This window comes from Petromyzon marinus, chromosome 5 (assembly GCF_048934315.1).
Source record: "Petromyzon marinus isolate PM22_M1 ecotype Great Lakes invasive population chromosome 5, UKy_Petmar_22M1.pri1.0, whole genome shotgun sequence".
NCBI classification, from domain to species: Eukaryota; Metazoa; Chordata; class Hyperoartia; order Petromyzontiformes; family Petromyzontidae; genus Petromyzon; species Petromyzon marinus.
The window spans coordinates 20322231-20339553 of NC_133671.1; the positions used below are offsets into that span (position 1 = coordinate 20322231).

At 49.0% G+C, this 17323-nt stretch overlaps 2 protein-coding genes across 5 annotated transcripts in view; one reads left to right on the forward strand and one right to left on the reverse strand.

Moving 5' to 3' along the window:
• Positions 1-224: 224 nt before the first annotated feature.
• Positions 225-10398, reverse strand: COQ5 (coenzyme Q5, methyltransferase). Its single transcript, XM_032947326.2, has 7 exons — positions 10015-10398; positions 5281-5430; positions 4389-4610; positions 2766-2872; positions 2426-2514; positions 1709-1820; positions 225-1027 (listed from the first exon to the last, which is right to left on the reverse strand). Exons 1-7 carry the CDS (start codon positions 10190-10192, stop codon positions 926-928), a joined length of 960 nt encoding a protein of 319 aa, XP_032803217.1. The 5' UTR covers positions 10193-10398; the 3' UTR covers positions 225-925.
• An 896-nt stretch (positions 10399-11294) lies between these two features.
• Positions 11295-17323, forward strand: part of LOC116939200 (CAP-Gly domain-containing linker protein 2-like) — a 59540-nt gene continuing 53511 nt past the window's right edge. The window contains exon 1 of one of the 4 annotated variants that reach the window (XM_032947328.2): positions 11295-12321. The gene's annotated coding sequence lies outside the window, so the exon portion shown is untranslated. The remainder of the gene's footprint in view (positions 12322-17323) is intronic. The other 3 variants (XM_032947327.2, XM_032947329.2, XM_032947330.2) reach the window with 3 other exon arrangements.

Sequence of the window (17323 nt, forward strand, 5' to 3'; positions counted from 1 at the left end):
TTCTGCTCTCTCTCTCCCCGTGTACGATGTCACGATACTCGGAGCACGCTGCGACGTCGGTGTGCATCGAGCGAGGCATGATGTGACATCGCGCGGAGTACACCGTGCCAAGTGCAAATAATTTTTTTTTTATTTAACGGATCATACCGTTGTTTATTTTGCCAGTTTTGAATGCCTTTCCACGCAGCAGCATGCAATGAAATCACCGCATCAAGACGACAAAGTGAATGAGCACGTATTTATTCTTGCAAAAAAATATCTGCGGACAAAATATGCGCAAATTGCAGACAGAGGCAATTTGCACGCACAACCCTTATGCATCGCGACGCACAAACTGGACGATGCGCAGTGCGTCAAGACACGCTTTGCACATTTCCACGCGCTTCAAGTGGCAGGCTTATGTGCAGTGGCATGGCGATCTGATCGCGAAAAGCGATTTGGATTTATGTAACGATGACTAAATGCGATCGCATATCAAAGATGCCGAACATAAACACTGGGCATATTTATTTCTCCAAATTAATACAGTCTCTTGCGCGCCTTCCCACACTCATATTTGTGAAGAAATTTTAGTTTACAAAACCCAGCAAGATTGCACATGTACGTAACTACTTTTATCAAACGTCACTTGCTGTAGTGTATCCAAGATTCTGGTTGCGGTTCAATTTCTCACCAAATAATGACATTTTCCAAGTCGCCGGTAAATTGTAGTCAGCACGTGACTAACAGCCACAGCCATAGAAAAAGATATGTTGGACGTGGTGTGCCGGTTGCGGAAAATTGACCCGTGGTTATGGTTAAGAAAAATGTTTCAAAATCCCAGAGCAAGTGACCTCAAAAGGTATTTGTTTAACGATCGACCTCTGTGGTTTATTGAGCCGCAGCAAGCCACCGTGTGCCCCGTCGTCATAGCTTCATGGTGCCGCTAAATCTTGAATCCGGAATGCACCGCGACGATGCCATTGGTAAGGTTGCGGTAAGTCACGTGCCGGAAACCGGCATCCTCAATCATCGCCTTGAACACTTCCTGCAAACAAGCGCGGTTAAACAAGGGTGGTTAAACAAGAGTGGCTAAACAAGCGCGGTTAAACAAGCGCGGTTAAACAAAAGAGCGCAGTTAAACAAGGGTGGTTAAACAAGCACAGTTAAACAAGCGGGGTTAAACAAGTGCGGTTAAACAAGGGTGGTTAAACAAGCGCGGTGAAACAAGCGTGTGACGAATCTCGCACAAAACTTTCTCACTACACAGTCCAACCTCACTGTGAGCCGCGTTCATCTCTAAATACGCTGGTTTTATTGTCCCAATCGGTGGGGTAATAACCACTTCTATAGCTCCGTAACAAGGCAATGTGTAACAAGGTTTGTCTATGAGATTCTGAAATTATTAATTATTTAATTACCGGATTCGATGCTTGCTCGCGGAGCAAGCATCGAATCACGTGTGTAAGAACCGATATTTTTTTAAATTCAAATGTTATAGCTACTTATGACACCCTGAAGCCACTAGTGGACGCTATCGGGCTGAGTCCAATGACTCGCTACACTTGAGAATCCAGTTAAACCAGAGGTGACTTTGGCGGATTCGAATTCTAGATCACATTGGTGTCACTCTGTGTCATGCCAATTAATCGAATCACCGGGAGGAAGAACGGTTCCCCATCTTTGTCCGATCTACACGGGCAATGATCATTCGTCTCGTCTCACGTACCTGATCGGGAAACTGACGGATGCTCTCAACCAAGTACTGATAGGACTTCCAGTCCTTGGCTATCACTTCCCCAAGCACCGGGATGACTTGAAACGAGTACATGTCATACAATCTGAAGGGAGACACAAAACAGCCACAGGGAAGACAAGTCAACGGTCCAGTTGTTAAACAGTTAAACAGTTAAACACGCGCGCTGTTGTTTACCACTGCGCAGGTTTTGACGGTTGTGCCGTGCCGTTGTCTGCTGCGTTTTCGCGGTTGTAGCAGAAAACACATTCCCAAGTTGGACCGCATGATGTCCGACGTTTCGCTCCAACGTGCTAGGAACTTTCCAGGATGCGGAGTTCAGTTGTTGAAGAGGCTTCCAGCACGTGGAGCGAATCGTCAGACACGTCATGCCAATCAAAACCCACAAACACGTCCGGTGGCTTCGAGCGATCTCATACGGAATCTAGCCTGAGTTGTAACAACAAAAACAGCTGGGGGTGAAACTAGAAGTGGTTGAACGTGGCATTCTGGTAAGACGATTAGCAATGAACGTGGAATGTGTGTGTGCATCTCCATTTAGATTTAAAATATCACTTTAGCACGGAACTCACGCCACTTCTAAAATTACCGACGCGGCTCTCGAAATGTTATTGTTCGCAGTGACATTAGTCAACGTACAGAATGCGTCAGTGGACCGTAAACAGCATGGCATGACTGCCAGAGCGTTACCGCTGCAAGATGGGGTTTGTGACCTTGCTGAACTCCAGGCAAAGGAATCTTCCGCCAGGCCGCAGGACCCGGTAAGCTTCTTCTAATGCCTGCAGTGGCAGAGAATCAAAAAATAAATTGCATGTGATACAATCACAAGCCAAACAAACGTTATCATTATGCTGTCTTCATCACCATCATCGTCGTTCGTGATCTATCCCCCGCTTGACGCCTCCGCAAGCCGTCGCCACCCCTCGTGTGCTGCGCATATGTCAGTCCACTGCTGGATGAGAGCCTCCCTATGCCGACAGTGATGATGATCCTATAAAGCAATATAAAAACTATAAAGTTCATCACTTACAACGGAGATGTGCGTAACGTTCCTGATCCCGAAGGCGATGGAGTAGATGTCAAACCGACTGTCGGCAAAGGGAAGCTCCTCCGCGTTGCCGACCACCCACATGAGCCCTGATGGGGGGGGGGGGGGAAGGGGGTGTGGGGGGAACAAAACCATACAGGCACTTTCAGTCATTCACCCAAGCAGCCTTTTTCAGGTACGGCCCATTGAGCTGAGAAGCTCTTTTTAAATGGCGACCCGAATATTCCACATTGACCCGAGTTTGATTCTTAAAACGTAAAGGATGGACCGACCTACGCAACAAATAGCTGCTGCCTCGTAGCGCTGCACCCATGTTTGCGAATCCCGGGGCTTGGACAGGCGCAAGGAGTCGACAGCACACACGGCTTTGGGAAGGGAGTTCCAGACTATGGGGCATTGGCGAGGGAGCGACCTCCCACCGTTGGAGCGGTTGACACTCATAATCATGAAAAATATATAGCAGCACCGTGCGTCTGCTTAAGTTCAGTGAATCGGCATACACTCATAGGCTCGTGTTTGCAAACATGATGCCAGTTAAAAGGGTAAAACCTATTCCTATATCTTGTTTCTGGCAAAGGAGGTCTCATAATGTAAATGCTCACCCCGAGCCCTCAATACTCTGATAGTGCGCTGTTTTTGAGTTGTACGCCTTTTGGCGTCTTCTGGTCCAACACCATTGGAGACTAGGCTCTAAGAAAAGCTGTCTCGGGTGTGGACCAATCAAATTCAAGGACAGTGCATATTATTATTAGAGTTGTCTTTTTTGTTTGCATTTTGACTGCTTGTGTTGTGGTTATTGCAAACATGATGCCTTGAATAAAGGTGTCAGTTTTTGTGCCAGTTGAAAGGGTAAAACCTATTCCTATATCTTGTTTCTGGCAAAGGAGGTCTCATAATGTAAATGCTCACCCCGAGCCCTCAATACTCTGATAGTGCGCTGTTTTTGAGTTGTACGCCTTTTGGCGTCTTCTGGTCCAACACCAATGGAGACTAGGCTCTAAGAAAAGCTGTCTCGGGTGTGGACCAATCAAATTCAAGGACAGTGCATATTATTATCAGAGTTGTCTTTTTTGTTTGCATTTTGACTGCTTGTGTTATGGTTATTGCAAACATGATGCCTTGAATAAAGGTGTCAGTTTTTGTGCCAGTTAAAAGGGTAAAACCTATTCCTATATCTTGTTTCTGGCAAAGAAGGTCTCATAAGGTTTTACCCTTTTAACTGGCACAAAAAACTGACAACTTTATTCAAGGCATCATGTCTGCAATAACCACAACACAAGCAGTCAAAATGCAAACAAAAAGACAACTCTGATAATAATATGCACTGTCCTTGAATTTGATTGGTCCATACCCGAGACGGCTTTTCTTAGAGCCTAGTCTCCACTGGTGTTGGACCAGAAGACGCCAAAAGGCGTACAACTCAAAAACAGCACACTATCAGAGTATTGAGGGCTCGGAGTGAGCATTTACATTATGAGACCTCCTTTGCCAGTAACAAGATATAGCAATAGGTTTTACCCTAGGTTTTAACATGTGACTGTGTTGTGCTCACCCCCCACCCCCTGACTACAACAAGGTCACACCACAGGCTTCACGTGTTCTGACCCTCGGAGAAGCCCTGCTGCTCGGCCCTCTTCTGCCCGACGCGCAGCATCTCCTTGTTGATGTCGCACACGACGGCGACGGCACCCCGCGCGTCCCAGTCTCTGGGCCGCTCCGCGCGATAGAAGCCCGCGATCTCCTCCCACGTCAGGTTCTGCGACGACGCGTTAGCTCGCCTCTGGGACGCACGCTGCAGGCATTCCAGAAACCTGAAGGATATGTCGCCTGCGAATTTAAAGAGGCGTGTCACGTGAGTGAGGGTCGAGCGGTGGAAAACGACCCCTCAATGGTCCTGCGAATATGAACCTGGCCACCCGAGGTCGGTTCCCAGCGACGGCGAAAAATCAATGCAGTGCGATATCGGAGCTGGTCTTGGTCGCACAACCCCCCGGGGCTTCGCAAACTTACACTGACCAGCGTGGTGAAGTATGGCCAAATAACCCTCGTGCCTGGATTGACAAAGGGCTGTAAAAGGGCTGTAAATTAATTATGTTGGTAAATATAACTGGGCTGAGACAGGATGCCCATGCATTATTTTCCAATATTTCGTCTGTTTACCCAGGAAGGCGTCTTCCCCTAAGTCTCAAGGCTCTTTTTCAGGAGGATCCTGCCAAGTTTTCACAGCTGAGGGAGATGTTGCTGTAATCTCAATTTGCTAGTTTTGGAGGTAGTTGTGCATTAGAATGTTTGGCCAATATCAGTAACAATGTATGTATTCTGGCTATGGAAGCAAAGCAAAGAATCTGGAAGAAACCCATGCAGAACAGCAGAAGAACATAGAAACTCCACCAAGAAAGAGGGCCCGAGCCAGGAGTCAGACCCAGCCAGAGCGGTTTTCTGCGAGGCACAACGGTAGCCACTGCGCCACCGTCGGCACTGCCCAGTGACCCCTTACCGGTGCCTCCTGCCACGTCCAGCAGCCGCGTGCCCGGGGTCGGTTTCATGATGTCGAGAAGAGAATCCTTCCAGAGGCGGTGGATCCCCAGGCTCATTGCGTCGTTCATGATGTCGTAATTCTTGGCGACGTTCTTGAAAACTCCATAAACTGGAGGCGATCACAAGCACAGACACACGAAAATCTTACATGCACGGCATAATGTTACAGTGAAGTTTCATCCGATTTGATGTGGTGGGCCCTACGAGCTGATTATATTACCCATGTTTATTATTCACGCAAGACTCCTGTAAATGGAAAGATAATTTTGGATAAGATTACATTTTCTCATCCATACAAAGCCTCAAATAGCATACACATTTGTCAAATCTAGGGCATCGTTAATACGAGTATCAGTTAAGAGGTATGTGGGTAAGCGTTGCACTATTTTCGTGCGTTCTGATTATGACAGAAAGATAAACTAATCAGAGAACAAAACGCAAATTAGAGACATCATATTGACTATCAAGAAATATGTACTTGAGCAGGATACGAGAGAGCTAGAAGGTAGGATGGTCCAGTGGTCGAGAGTAACAGAGTGGCAGCCAAAGGAGGGAACAGGCCCAAGAGGGCATCTACTGCAGAGATGCATAAATGGTGGCAGATCGTGTGCCGAAGCCGTACGGATTGTTGCGTACGCGTAGCAAGACTGAGTATTGGCGATGCTTTTGAGAGGCTTTTATCCAGCTGTGGATAGACAATGGCCGATGATAGTAACCATTGGGTAGCTTGCATTTTCAATACACGGAGGGCTGCTGGGAAAATTAACACTGGTGACAAGTTGGATGGAGCACTTGAGGTGTTTATTTAACAGGAGAGACGTTTTGACTAGAGCAAGGAGATCATAATCATCGGTATGAAATTCCTCCCCCCACCGTTGCGATAAGATTATATAGACAGACCACACACCCCAATTGGGGAGGGGGGTAGAAGGATGAACAGGTATGTACGAAGCTCAATGTTTAACCAGACTCGAGCAGCACTTAAGAAATGTATAAGCACTTCCCTTCACAATCATTAAAGCCATTTGCATTGCAAAAGTAGAAAATTCACGTTTTGAAACCACAAGACTGTAGCCCATGTCACCGATGACAAATATAGAACGTATATTTCTAAGCAGTGACTGCTATGTAATTTTTGATCAGCAGCCAATGTGAGGGTGGAGCGATGGCACAGTGGCTAGCTTAGAGTTGCGATGCTCTAAGATATGAGTTAAGATTTCCAGCGACGGTTAAAACTTTTGCCTCGAGGCTGATTGCCACTTCTACTTACCAATTCTTTTAATTCAAGGCAGTAAATAAAATGTGATCTCCAACTATAACATAGCCAATTGCTCTGCCATTCCTTTAGTCTGAAGAACGGTTATTGCCTTAAGTTAGTCTACATATAATTTGTCCACAATAAGGTGTTTTAGTGATGCCAGTAATGATGTTTTTTTTTATTCACGATTGTACAACCCTATGAACAGAGATTCCTTGATCATTTTGTAGGGCAAGCTATCTGTGTGTTCTAGTGCAGAAAATTTGAGAATCTGAAAAGTGTGCAAAGAAGCATAATGACGCATGTCTGGAATTACACCGAGACAAACATACTAGAGAACATGTACAGTGAGGGAAACAAGTATTTGATCCCCTGCTGATTTTGTACGTTTGCCCACTGACAAATAATTGATTAGTCTACAATTTTAATGGTAGGTTTATTTGAACAGTGAGAGACAGAATAACAACAACAAAATCCGGAAAAACGCATGTCAAAAATGTTATAAATTGATTTGCATTTTAATGAGGGAAATAAGTATTTGACCCCTTTGCAAAACATGACTTAGTACTTGGTGGCAAAACCCTTGTTGGCAATCACAGAGGTCAGAGGTTTCTTGTAGTTGGCCACCAGGTTTGCACACATCTCAGGAGGGATTTTGGCCCACTCCTCTTTACAGATCTTCTCCAAGTCATTAAGGTTTCGAGGCTGACGTTTGGCAACTCGAACCTTCAGCTCCCTCCACAGATTTTCTATGGGATTAAGGTCTGGAGACTAGCTAGGCCACTCCAGGACTTTAATGTGCTTCTTCTTGAGCAACTCCTTTGTTGCCTTGGCCGTGTGTTTTGGGTCATTGTCATGCTGGAATACCCATCCACGACCCATTTTCAATGCCCTGGCTGAGGGAAGGAGGTTCTCACCCAAGATTTGACGGTACATGCCCCGTCCATCGTCCCTTTGATGTGGTGAAGCTGTCCTGTCCCCTTAGCAGAAAAACACCCCCAAAGCATAATGTTTCCACCTCCATGTTAGACGGTGGGGATGGTGTTCTTGGAGTCATAGGCAGCATTCCTCCTCCTCCAAACACGGCGAGTTGAGTTGATGTCAAAGAGCTCCATTTTGGTCTCATCTGACCACAACACTTTCACCCAGTTGTCCTCTGAATCATTCAGATGTTAATTGGCAAACTTCAGACGGGCATGTATATGTGCTTTCTTGAGCAGGGGGACCTTGTGGGCACTGCAGGATTTCAGTCCTTCACGGCGTAGTGTTACCAATTGTTTTCTTGGTGACTATGCTCCCAGCTGCCTTGAGATCATTGACAAGATCATCCCGTGTAGTTCTGGGCTGATTCCTCACCGTTCTCATGATCATTGCAACTCCACGAGGTGAGATCTTGCATGGAGCCCCAGGCCGAGGGAGATTGACAGTTCTTTTGTTTCTTCCATTTGCGAATAATCGCACCAACTGTTGTCACCTTCTCACCAAGCTGCTTGGCAATGGTCTTGTAGCCCATTCGAGCCTTGTGTAGGTCTACAATCTTGTCCCTGACATCCTTGGAGAGCTCTTTGGTCTTGGCCATGGTGGAGAGTTGGGAATCTGATTGATTAATTGCTTCTGTGGACAGGTGTCTTTTATACAGGTAACAAGCTGCGATTAGGAGCACTCCCTTTAAGAGTGTGCTCTTAATCTCAGCTCGTTACCTGTATAAAAGACACCTGGGAGCCAGAAATCTTTCTGATTGAGAGGGGGTCAAATACTTATTTCCCTCATTAAAATGCAAATCAATTTATAACATTTTCGACATGCGTTTTTTCTGCATTTTTGGTTGTTATTCTGTCTCTCACTGTTCAAATAAACCTACCATTAAAATTACAGATTGATCATTTCTTTGTCAGTGGGCAAACGTACAAAATCAGCAGGAGATCAAATACTTTTTTCCCTCACTGTATGCTATTATTTGGGTCTTTCGGTAAAGTCACGTAGATAGGTTAAAAGAGAATAACAAAAACTACGCCGTTTCGACCGCAACACAAGCGGTCGTCATCAGGAAAAGGGGGTTGGCTTCTGAAGGCAAACTGTTTATAAAGGTTTAAAAATTGGCGTAGCTAATGTTAATATAAGCAATTAAAAACGGTGTGCCCCAGCATGTAGGGGGGTGCTAGAAGGTGATGTAGGGCGGTGTAAGAGGTGATGGTAGTAGTGGGCAATGATGGTGCTGGTGGTGGGTTTCCACCAAAGGTATGTTAGTTAGAGACATATTGACTGCTAAGTGGCTTGGCCAGGAGATGTCATGAGAAGGGATGATGGCCAGATGCCCTAAACAACGATGGATTGGCGGCCAAATGAGAGAACACAGCCAAGAGAATGTCCATCTTGGAGATGGAGCGATGAAGTAAGCTCATGTGCGAGTAACCAGATGCATCCAAAGACGGTGAGAGATGAAGGCTTGGGGGAGGAATTCACAATCCCTGTCAGCTGTTCTAAAGTGGGACATTAGGTCAGGGTGTTTATATATTTATTTATAAAGCACAAAGTACCGCGTGCCAAGTTTTAAGCACGCTTTCCCAAGCACTCACCAATAAAACAAGTATGGTTCTTCATGAGGGTTGGGATGTAACTTCCAATAGTGCTGAAATTTTGGCCAGGATAAAATACATTTTATCATCACCATCACCACCGTGCAACCATTTCTCCGAGGTCGGCAAAATAAGGTCGTGCCATGGCGATGTTAATTGTTTTTAATTAGTCATAAGACCTTTCCTGGCAAACCTCCCGAAAGTTTGATGCGTACCGGGAGCAGTGGCAACGATTGGTGTATCAAGGTTTGCGAGACTACCAAATCCGCTGGGCCGTCAATTGTGCTAGATGGCAGAACCGATACCTAGGACTGTCCTCTGATGCACGGTGGGTTTTCTCCGTTTACTCCAGATCCCTACCACACGAATTAAAACGTTCCTTAAAAAGGCATTTTCCAACCATCCTAATGCAGGACCATCTTGAAAAAATATATAATTCGGACTCGGCACGGCTTTCCTAGGTAAACGACACGTCCCAACGGGAGTGGTTACTGTCCCCGACGGTGCCTGGAAAGAATATCTCTGGCACGAGACCACATTTTCATTCGCACACCTTCCTCAGTGAACACTCCTCTCATTACAGCCTAGCTTTCAGTTGATGAAATAAGACGGGAGGACTCTGCTTCTTTGGTTTTCGTGTTGAAAGTTTACGATCAGGGGTTAGAGTTCAGGGATAGGTATCTCAGAGTTTAGGGGTTACGGTTAGAGGGAGTGCTAGGGTTTAGGGGTTATAGGGTCAGTAGTGCTTGGCAACGCTTCAACTGTTGTCCTGCATCTGTGTGGACAGTGTAGTAGTAGTCCAGGTACTGCCAAGGTCAAACACGTAGGTCCACCGATGGATGCGCTCCGTCCTGCTCACCCCTGTCGCTCTTCTCAGCCTCAGTGACGGTCTCAAAGCCAAAGTGAGTCGTCTTGCTGCTCTCATTGCTGCTGCTGCTCTCACTGCTGATGCCGATGCTGCCGACGATTCCGGGACCCGCGTGCCGTCGCAAGAATAGCGGTGCAGACCGGGCGACCAAGCCTCTTACGCTGTTCATGATGGCCCACAAAAAAACACACACAATGTAGCGCACCGCGTTACTAATTACACCAGCACTTGTTTAACGTGTACGACTAGAGAGTACTGCGGTCTTAATTCATTACATTGACCATTAAACTAAGGTCATGCGGCAAGTCTCGGTAATCCATGCAATCCCGGAAGCGCGCGGCGAGCACGTGGCCAGCTGGGAGCGGGCGATACCAACTTTGCGCTGGGAGATGGGGGGTATTGAGACCTTGCTTTTGCCGCTGCTGATGGGAGAGACCAAACTGTTCCTCTTTAACCCCCGCGGTGCGCACTTGGTAGACGCCAGTGTATGTGTGTGTGTTCAATCATCCGGACGTTGCTTTCTGTCGTCACGATCTATCCACTGCTAGCAGTGTCTAATCATGATGCAGCTATCCACCATACTTCACCACGCTGGTCAATGCGGGGTGGTGGATGAGGGGAGGGGGGGGGGGCAGGAACGGTCCCCATATCAATTGTGACTTTACACAAAAAGGAAGCAAATGTTGACAATTTCGGCAGCAACACTCTTGTGCAACATTTCACATCAGTTCACATACCATGCGCGTTGCTCTGTGCAACGTTCCCGGAGCTTATTTAGTTATTTTATGTTCCAGAGTAAACATTATTTAGTGATGCTGCTGCATTGGCAGTGGCGCCCAAGCACAACCACCAACAAACTAAAAATTCGTTACAAAATCATGGTGCTCTGAAGACGGACAATTGCCCAGAACGTCGCTTTTTTGTGTGCCACGGTGTTGTTATGAACAAATGTGTCCAGTTTGTCGCATTCTATTGTGGAGCGGTGAGACAGTGGTTATCGCACTGCGCTATGAACCTGCGACCCAAGTTCGATTCCAACCCATCTCTCTGTCCTTTGTGTTTATGATTAAGGGCTATTGTCCGAATCGTCGCCGTTGCCATTTGAAGACCCCACACACAGTGTTATTGACGAACGTGTTAAGCTGTTTTTGTCACCAGTGACAAGTGACGGTCCTGCCCCCTACCCTGCCCACTCCCTCCCCCCTCCGTCACGAACCCGCATGACCATCCATGGTGAAGTATGGTCAAAATCTATGCCGACCGTGAAGTGCCGGGGAGGCTTTCATCCATTGGTGAATTGAGAACGGTCGGAATTGATTTTTTTATTTTTTTATTTACCGAGGGTATTGGCGTGAGAGGGATTTTTTTTCTGCTTCCGGAGGCTGCGCGCCTTTGTGTGAAACAGCGGCGGCTGATGCGTGGGTCCGCCTGCCCCCCACCCCCATCCACGCTCTGCTGTGCATCACCGCTGCAAACCCCCCTCGCTCCTCTTCCACTGCTGCTGCTTCTGTTCTGACCCATGGCATCGCTGTGGTGCAGAGGTTTTCACTGAACCGTCTGTCTCCTCTGGTCTCTCCCCGTGGCTCTCTCCGTCTCTTTCTCTCTCTGCGTCTCCTCCTCTCTCGCTGCCTCTCTCTCTGGTTCTCATCCTCCCCTGTGTGTGTGTCTCCATCTCCTCCTCTCTCGCTGCCTCTCTCTCTCTCTGGTTCTCATCCTCCCCTGTGTGTGTGTCTCTCCATCTCCTCCTCTCTCGCTGCCTCTCTCTCTCTCTGGTTCCCATCCTCCCCTGTGTGTGTCTCTCCATCTCCTCCTCTCTCGCTGCCTCTACATCTCTGGTTCTCATCCTCCCCTGTGTGTGTGTCTCTCCATCTCCTCCTCTCTCGCTGCCTCTCTCTCTCTCTGGTTCTCATCATCCCCTGTGTGTCTGTCTCTCCATCTCCTCCTCTCTCGCTGCCTCTACATCTCTGGTTCTCATCCTCCCCTGTGTGTCTCTCTCGTGTGTGTGTGCCCGCATCTCCCTCCGATCCCCTCCTCCTCGCTGCCTCTCCTTCTGTCTCCTCCTATCGCGTCTCCACGCTGCTAGGGGGGGGGGGGTTGCTTGGAAGCCCCCCACCACCCCACCCGCTCCTCCTCCTCCCCCTTCCCCGGAGTCGTCTGCAGAAGCCGCCAGCAGCAGCAGCGGCACCACCCCCAACCAGCCCCAAGGATCCCGGCAGTCGCATCGGTCACCGCCTTGCCCTGCTCCCCCTGCCCCCGGCTTCGCACGCATGCCTCCTGGGGAGTGGGAAGACGATGGACGTGAGTTGCTTGGGTTGCGTGCGATTTGCGTGCGACCCTGTCGTTGCAACGGTTTGTCGCCCGTGCGTCCGTGTCTGTGTGTGTCCGTGTGTGTGTCTTTGTGTGTGTGTCTATGTATCTGTGTGTCTGTGTGTGTGTCCGTGTGTGTGTGTCCGTGTGTGTGTCCGTGTGTTTGTGTGTGTGTCTTTGTGTGTGTCTATGTGTGTGTGTGTCTGTGTGTCCGTGTGTCTGTGTGTGTGTGTCTTTGTGTGTGTTTATGTGTGTCCGTGTCTGTGTGTGTGTGTGTCCGTGTCTATGTATGTGTGTCCGTGTGTGTGTATCCGTGTCTGTGTGTGTGTCCGTCTGTGTGTGTGTCCGTGTCTGTGTGTGTGTCCGTGTGTCTGTGTCCGTGTGTGTGTTTCGCGCTAAGCTGCAGGCACGGAGTTGAGATTCCCGCTCACGGGCCCACATCGGTGACGGAATATCTCGAACAGGTCCCGTGGCGCACGTAGGTCAACTCGACCTTAAATGAGACACGTTGCGCGTTGTGTGAACAATCAGCACCGGGGAGACAAAGGCGGCCCGGGCGCGGTGCTGGCCACCCACCGCCTTCGTGAGCCGTGCCGGCGGCCTTCATAGGCGCTCGTCGCTAACAGCACTTGCCCAACCAGTCTGCTAAGGCTATAATAGGGGGGGGATATTTGTCTTTGTGTGAGTGAGAGATGTAGTAGCTATGTATCTATTATCCTGTGTGATTTGTACGATCTTCTGTTGTCACACAATAGGATCAAATGTGTGTGTGTGTGCGCGATTCATTGTGAGCGTTCGTGTGTGTGAGAGCCGCGTCACATTGAGAATGTGTCATTGTGTGCGCGTCATTCACAATGTTCGTCTCATTGTTTCCGAGCCCGTGTTTGCTACTGTCTCAATGTGTGTCTGTGTGTAGCTGTCTGTGTGTTGCGTAACGCTGTGTGGAAGCTACCTGGTCTGTCGCTCCACAGTAAGCTTCAGGTCTTCTCGGCCACGGTCATTCCCTCCCTTCTCTACGCTTGCGAAACGTGGACCCCCCCCCCCCCCCCTAATGGAACATCTTCGCCGGTTAGAAACATTTAGGCTAGCCTGCCTACGATCCATCCTGGGTTTAACCAGACTGGATTGTGTGAGGAGCTCACAAATCATTGAAAGATCTGGGCACGGTCCCATCGGTGAGCTCCTCCGGCAGGCAAGGCTGCGATGGCTGGGTCATGTAGCCCGCATGCCCAGCCACCGCATGCCGAACAGCTTTTGTTCGGCCGGATCGAGGGGGCTAAACGGGCGCGGCACGGGCTAGAGAAGAGATGGAGTGATGTGGTACAGGAGGACGTGGAGCTGAGTGGACTTGCCGATGACTGGTACCAGCGGTGTCAAGATCGGCCTCTGTGGAGGAGGCTCGTGAAGGATGCTACTGGGCAGTTGGAGGCAGTCGCCCTCCAACAACAACGGAGGGCGGAGGAGCGACGCTCACAACAACGAGCGGAGCGCCGGGTGGCTAAAGCACAGCAGGTTGGCACAGTAGGGGGCACAGGTGGTGCATCAGCCAGTCATCTCAGTCATCTTAGTCGACCCGTGGCACTTGGGTCTGCCCCGTGACCTCCTGCCCGCGGGCGTTCGACACTTCACGTGGCCTCAAGGTGCACATGGTCTGGCACAAGTGTCGTGGTGACGTCACCGCCACTTAGTGGCGAATGGCGGGTGTTGTCTGTGTGTGTCCCCTGTCTCAGTCACAGTGTTCATGCGTTCCTCGATGCCTGTGTCCCAGTGTCTATGTGGTTGTCTCGTGTATCTATGCATTGGGTGTCTTTGTTTCGGTACTGTGTGTGCGTGTTCCTGGTGCGTCCCAGTATGCGCGTGCCTTTGTGTGCGTGTCTGTTTGGGGAGCGGTGGGACAGCGGTTAGCGCGCTGCGCTAGGAACCCGACCACCAGGGTTCGATTCCCAATTATCTGAATCGGTTCTGGGCCTCCCCTAGGTTGACCCTAGTTCAAATGAGTACCTGGTGCGGTGCGTCATCATCGCCACTGGGGAGACAAAGGCGGTCGGGCGTGGTGTTGACCACCCACCCCCTCGTGTGCCGTGCCGGCCTTCATTAGGTGCTCGCTAACAGCACTTGCCCCTACAGTCTGTTAAAGGCTACACGGGGATTTTGGCTTTGGTATCTATACAGTATATAGATATCAAAGACAGTATCTGTGTCTCTTAGTGGCCATATCTTTCTGTTCCTGCATCTCTCTGTGTCTGTATATCTATGTCTGTGTTTCTCTATGTCTGCGTCTGTATATCTGTATCTGTGTCTCTATGTCTGTATATCTGTGTGTCTCTATGTCTGTGTGTCATCACGGGTGTGTGTGCCTCTCAATGACTGCCTCTAAATGTGTTCCTGTCTGTATCTTTGTATGTCTCTAACGTATGTCTCTCAACGACTGTCTGTGCATACCTCTGGGGCTCAATGGCTGTGTGACTGCGTCCCCCGTATCGGTGTCTGCATTGAGGGCTGTTATCGCCACCGAAGTGCTGATTGATAAAAAAATGTGTGAATGCTCTCCAAATATCAGCAGGCAGAGTAACGGGCGCCCTTCCCATGCTTCTCCCGTGCCCGGCCACGCTCATTGTCTGTGGCGTGTGCTGTTTCCTCCTTTTTCATTTTCTCTCTCTCTCCCTGCAGCATAACAACCCCAGTGGAAGTGGCTTTTTATCGAGTGTGCAGGCCTGTGCAGCTGCACCGAGAGCCCGCGTGCCGGAGGGGCCAGAGGGTGCCAGGCTATGTCGAGACGGGGGAAATTGGACAAGGGATGGGCCCCATTTCACTCCTTGATCCAGGGTCCATGGCAACCATCTCATCCTATCCATTGCCATGAGTTCCCTGTATCGCATGGCCCAACATCTCTCCCATCTCTGGCGTTACCGCTATCTCTGCATAGTAATGATGATGATGACCAACATCTCTCCCATCTCTGGCGTTACCGCTATCTCTGCATAGTAATGATGATGATGATACTAATAATAAGAATTCACAGCTCTTTGTCAATTCACTGTTGGATGATGGCCTCTCCACGTCGCGTCTGTTTGACCATACATGACCACCGTGGTCATTGCGGGTTGGCGAAGTGGGGGGTGTGTGCCTGTCCAGATGTCAATACATATCAGCTGCGGCCGGGAATCGAACTCATAGTGCAGTGCAAACACCACTGCATCACCACTCCCCATGCCCATCTCTATATTCATCTCTTTACTACAATTTAAAGTGCTGTTAGCGAGCACCTAATAAAGGGGCTGCGTGGTCAACACCACTACTGGCTAAACTACCGCTCCCGACAACAAAGATCCCCTGTATAGCCTTAACAGACTGTTCGGGCAAGTGCTGTTAGCGCGCACCTACGAAGACCGGCACGGCACACGAGGGGGTGAGTGGCCAGCACCACGCACAGCCGCCTTTGGGGAGGCCGAGAACTAGTTCAGAAAATCAGATAATCGTCACCGGTGTTGTGCGTGAGCGGGAATCAATCTCGAGTTGCCGGGTTCGTAGCGCAGCACGCTAACCGCTACACTACCGCTCGCGGCAACACACACGTACTCGCACACATACGTACACATACACACAGACAAGGCTGGCATTGTGTGTCACTGCGGGTTTTGGTCACGCAATAATTACTTGTGATGGACGTTAACGGATGGCAACTTTGTGCTTCAGACAACTGTAACTTAGCTTCAAGCGAACGAAGCGGGGAGACAGAGAGAGGGGTGTTCGGTGATTCTGGTTGTGTGAGCCGCATTATAAGTGAACAACCCAGTAAACAAATCTAGTCTCAAGACTTTTTCGAAGAGGGTCGCGTATCAGGTTGTTACGGCCCATTCTATTTCAAGGAAAATTGTACAAAACACATAAATCAGGCTTTTTCGTGGTGGGTTTTGGGTAATAGAATATTATCCTGAGAAGCGTCTGTCTCACCAAGAACATTTTAAAAAGATGTGTGTCCATCACCCCGTGAGCCAATGGCGTGGCATGGTTAGAATGGGGCCCTAATACAAGGAATGAAACGGGGCCCGTACCCTGTCCATCTTCTCCCCTCGTCATAGATTCTGGTTGTGTGAGCCGCATTATAAGTGAACAACCCAGTAAACAAATCTAGTCTCAAGACTTTTTCGAAGAGGGTCGCGTATCAGGTTGTTACGGCCCATTCTATTTCAAGGAAAATTGTACAAAACACATAAATCAGGCTTTTTCGTGGTGGGTTTTGGGTAATAGAATATTATCCTGAGAAGCGTCTGTCTCACCAAGAACATTTTAAAAAGATGTGTGTCCATCACCCCGTGAGCCAATGGCGTGGCATGGTTAGAATGGGGCCCTAATACAAGGAATGAAACGGGGCCCGTACCCTGTCCATCTTCTCCCCTCGTCATAGCCCAGTGCCTGAGTCACTCCGGCCCATGGGCCTCTGTGCAGTTGCACCGCCTGTACACTCGCTGGCTAAGCTAATGCCATGGACTTTCCTATACCAGAGAATCAGAAAGCCTGTAGATGTATGGATCGAATTGTTCTCATCGATTTATCGTGGTGAGTTTTGTCTACTCATATTTATTCATCATATGCCATTAATATATGTTGAGTGTTTTGCACTTGGGATCGTGGCCCGGGGTATTTGGTGTCATTATTGTGGCAAACCGATCACCAGCGGCGCAGCGGGGCACGACGACCCCTTCACGGGCGATCGCCAATTATCGACAAATCAAGTGACAAAGTCCATGAAAATGGTCAACGTTGGCGTTGCTTTGCGGCTGAGGATCACGGCTGACATTTGTGCTCTGTGCCCGTGTGACGTCTGAGCTCCTTCTGGGCTGGAAAATGAAAACAAACATGCGGCCACGCAAATTAAAATCGTTGCAAGTAAAGTCAGCAGTCGATTTTTCGAGATATGTGTGGGGGAGCGGCCTGGATAAAGTAAATTCGGCTATAGAAAAGCCTGTTTCAGCAGCTTCCATGCTGTGAT

Bases quoted from the DNA above. Each gene is read 5' to 3' on its own strand.
- COQ5 (XM_032947326.2), bottom strand. From the start codon at position 10,192: ATGAACAGCGTAAGAGGCTTGGTCGCCCGGTCTGCACCGCTATTCTTG. The intron at 5,431-10,014 runs GTGAGCAGGACG...GATCGCCTCCAG, and splicing joins GGCTGAGAAGAGCGACAGGG to TTTATGGAGTTTTCAAGAAC. The intron at 1,821-2,425 runs GTAACGCTCTGG...GTCTCCCTTCAG, and splicing joins ACAAACCCCATCTTGCAGCG to ATTGTATGACATGTACTCGT.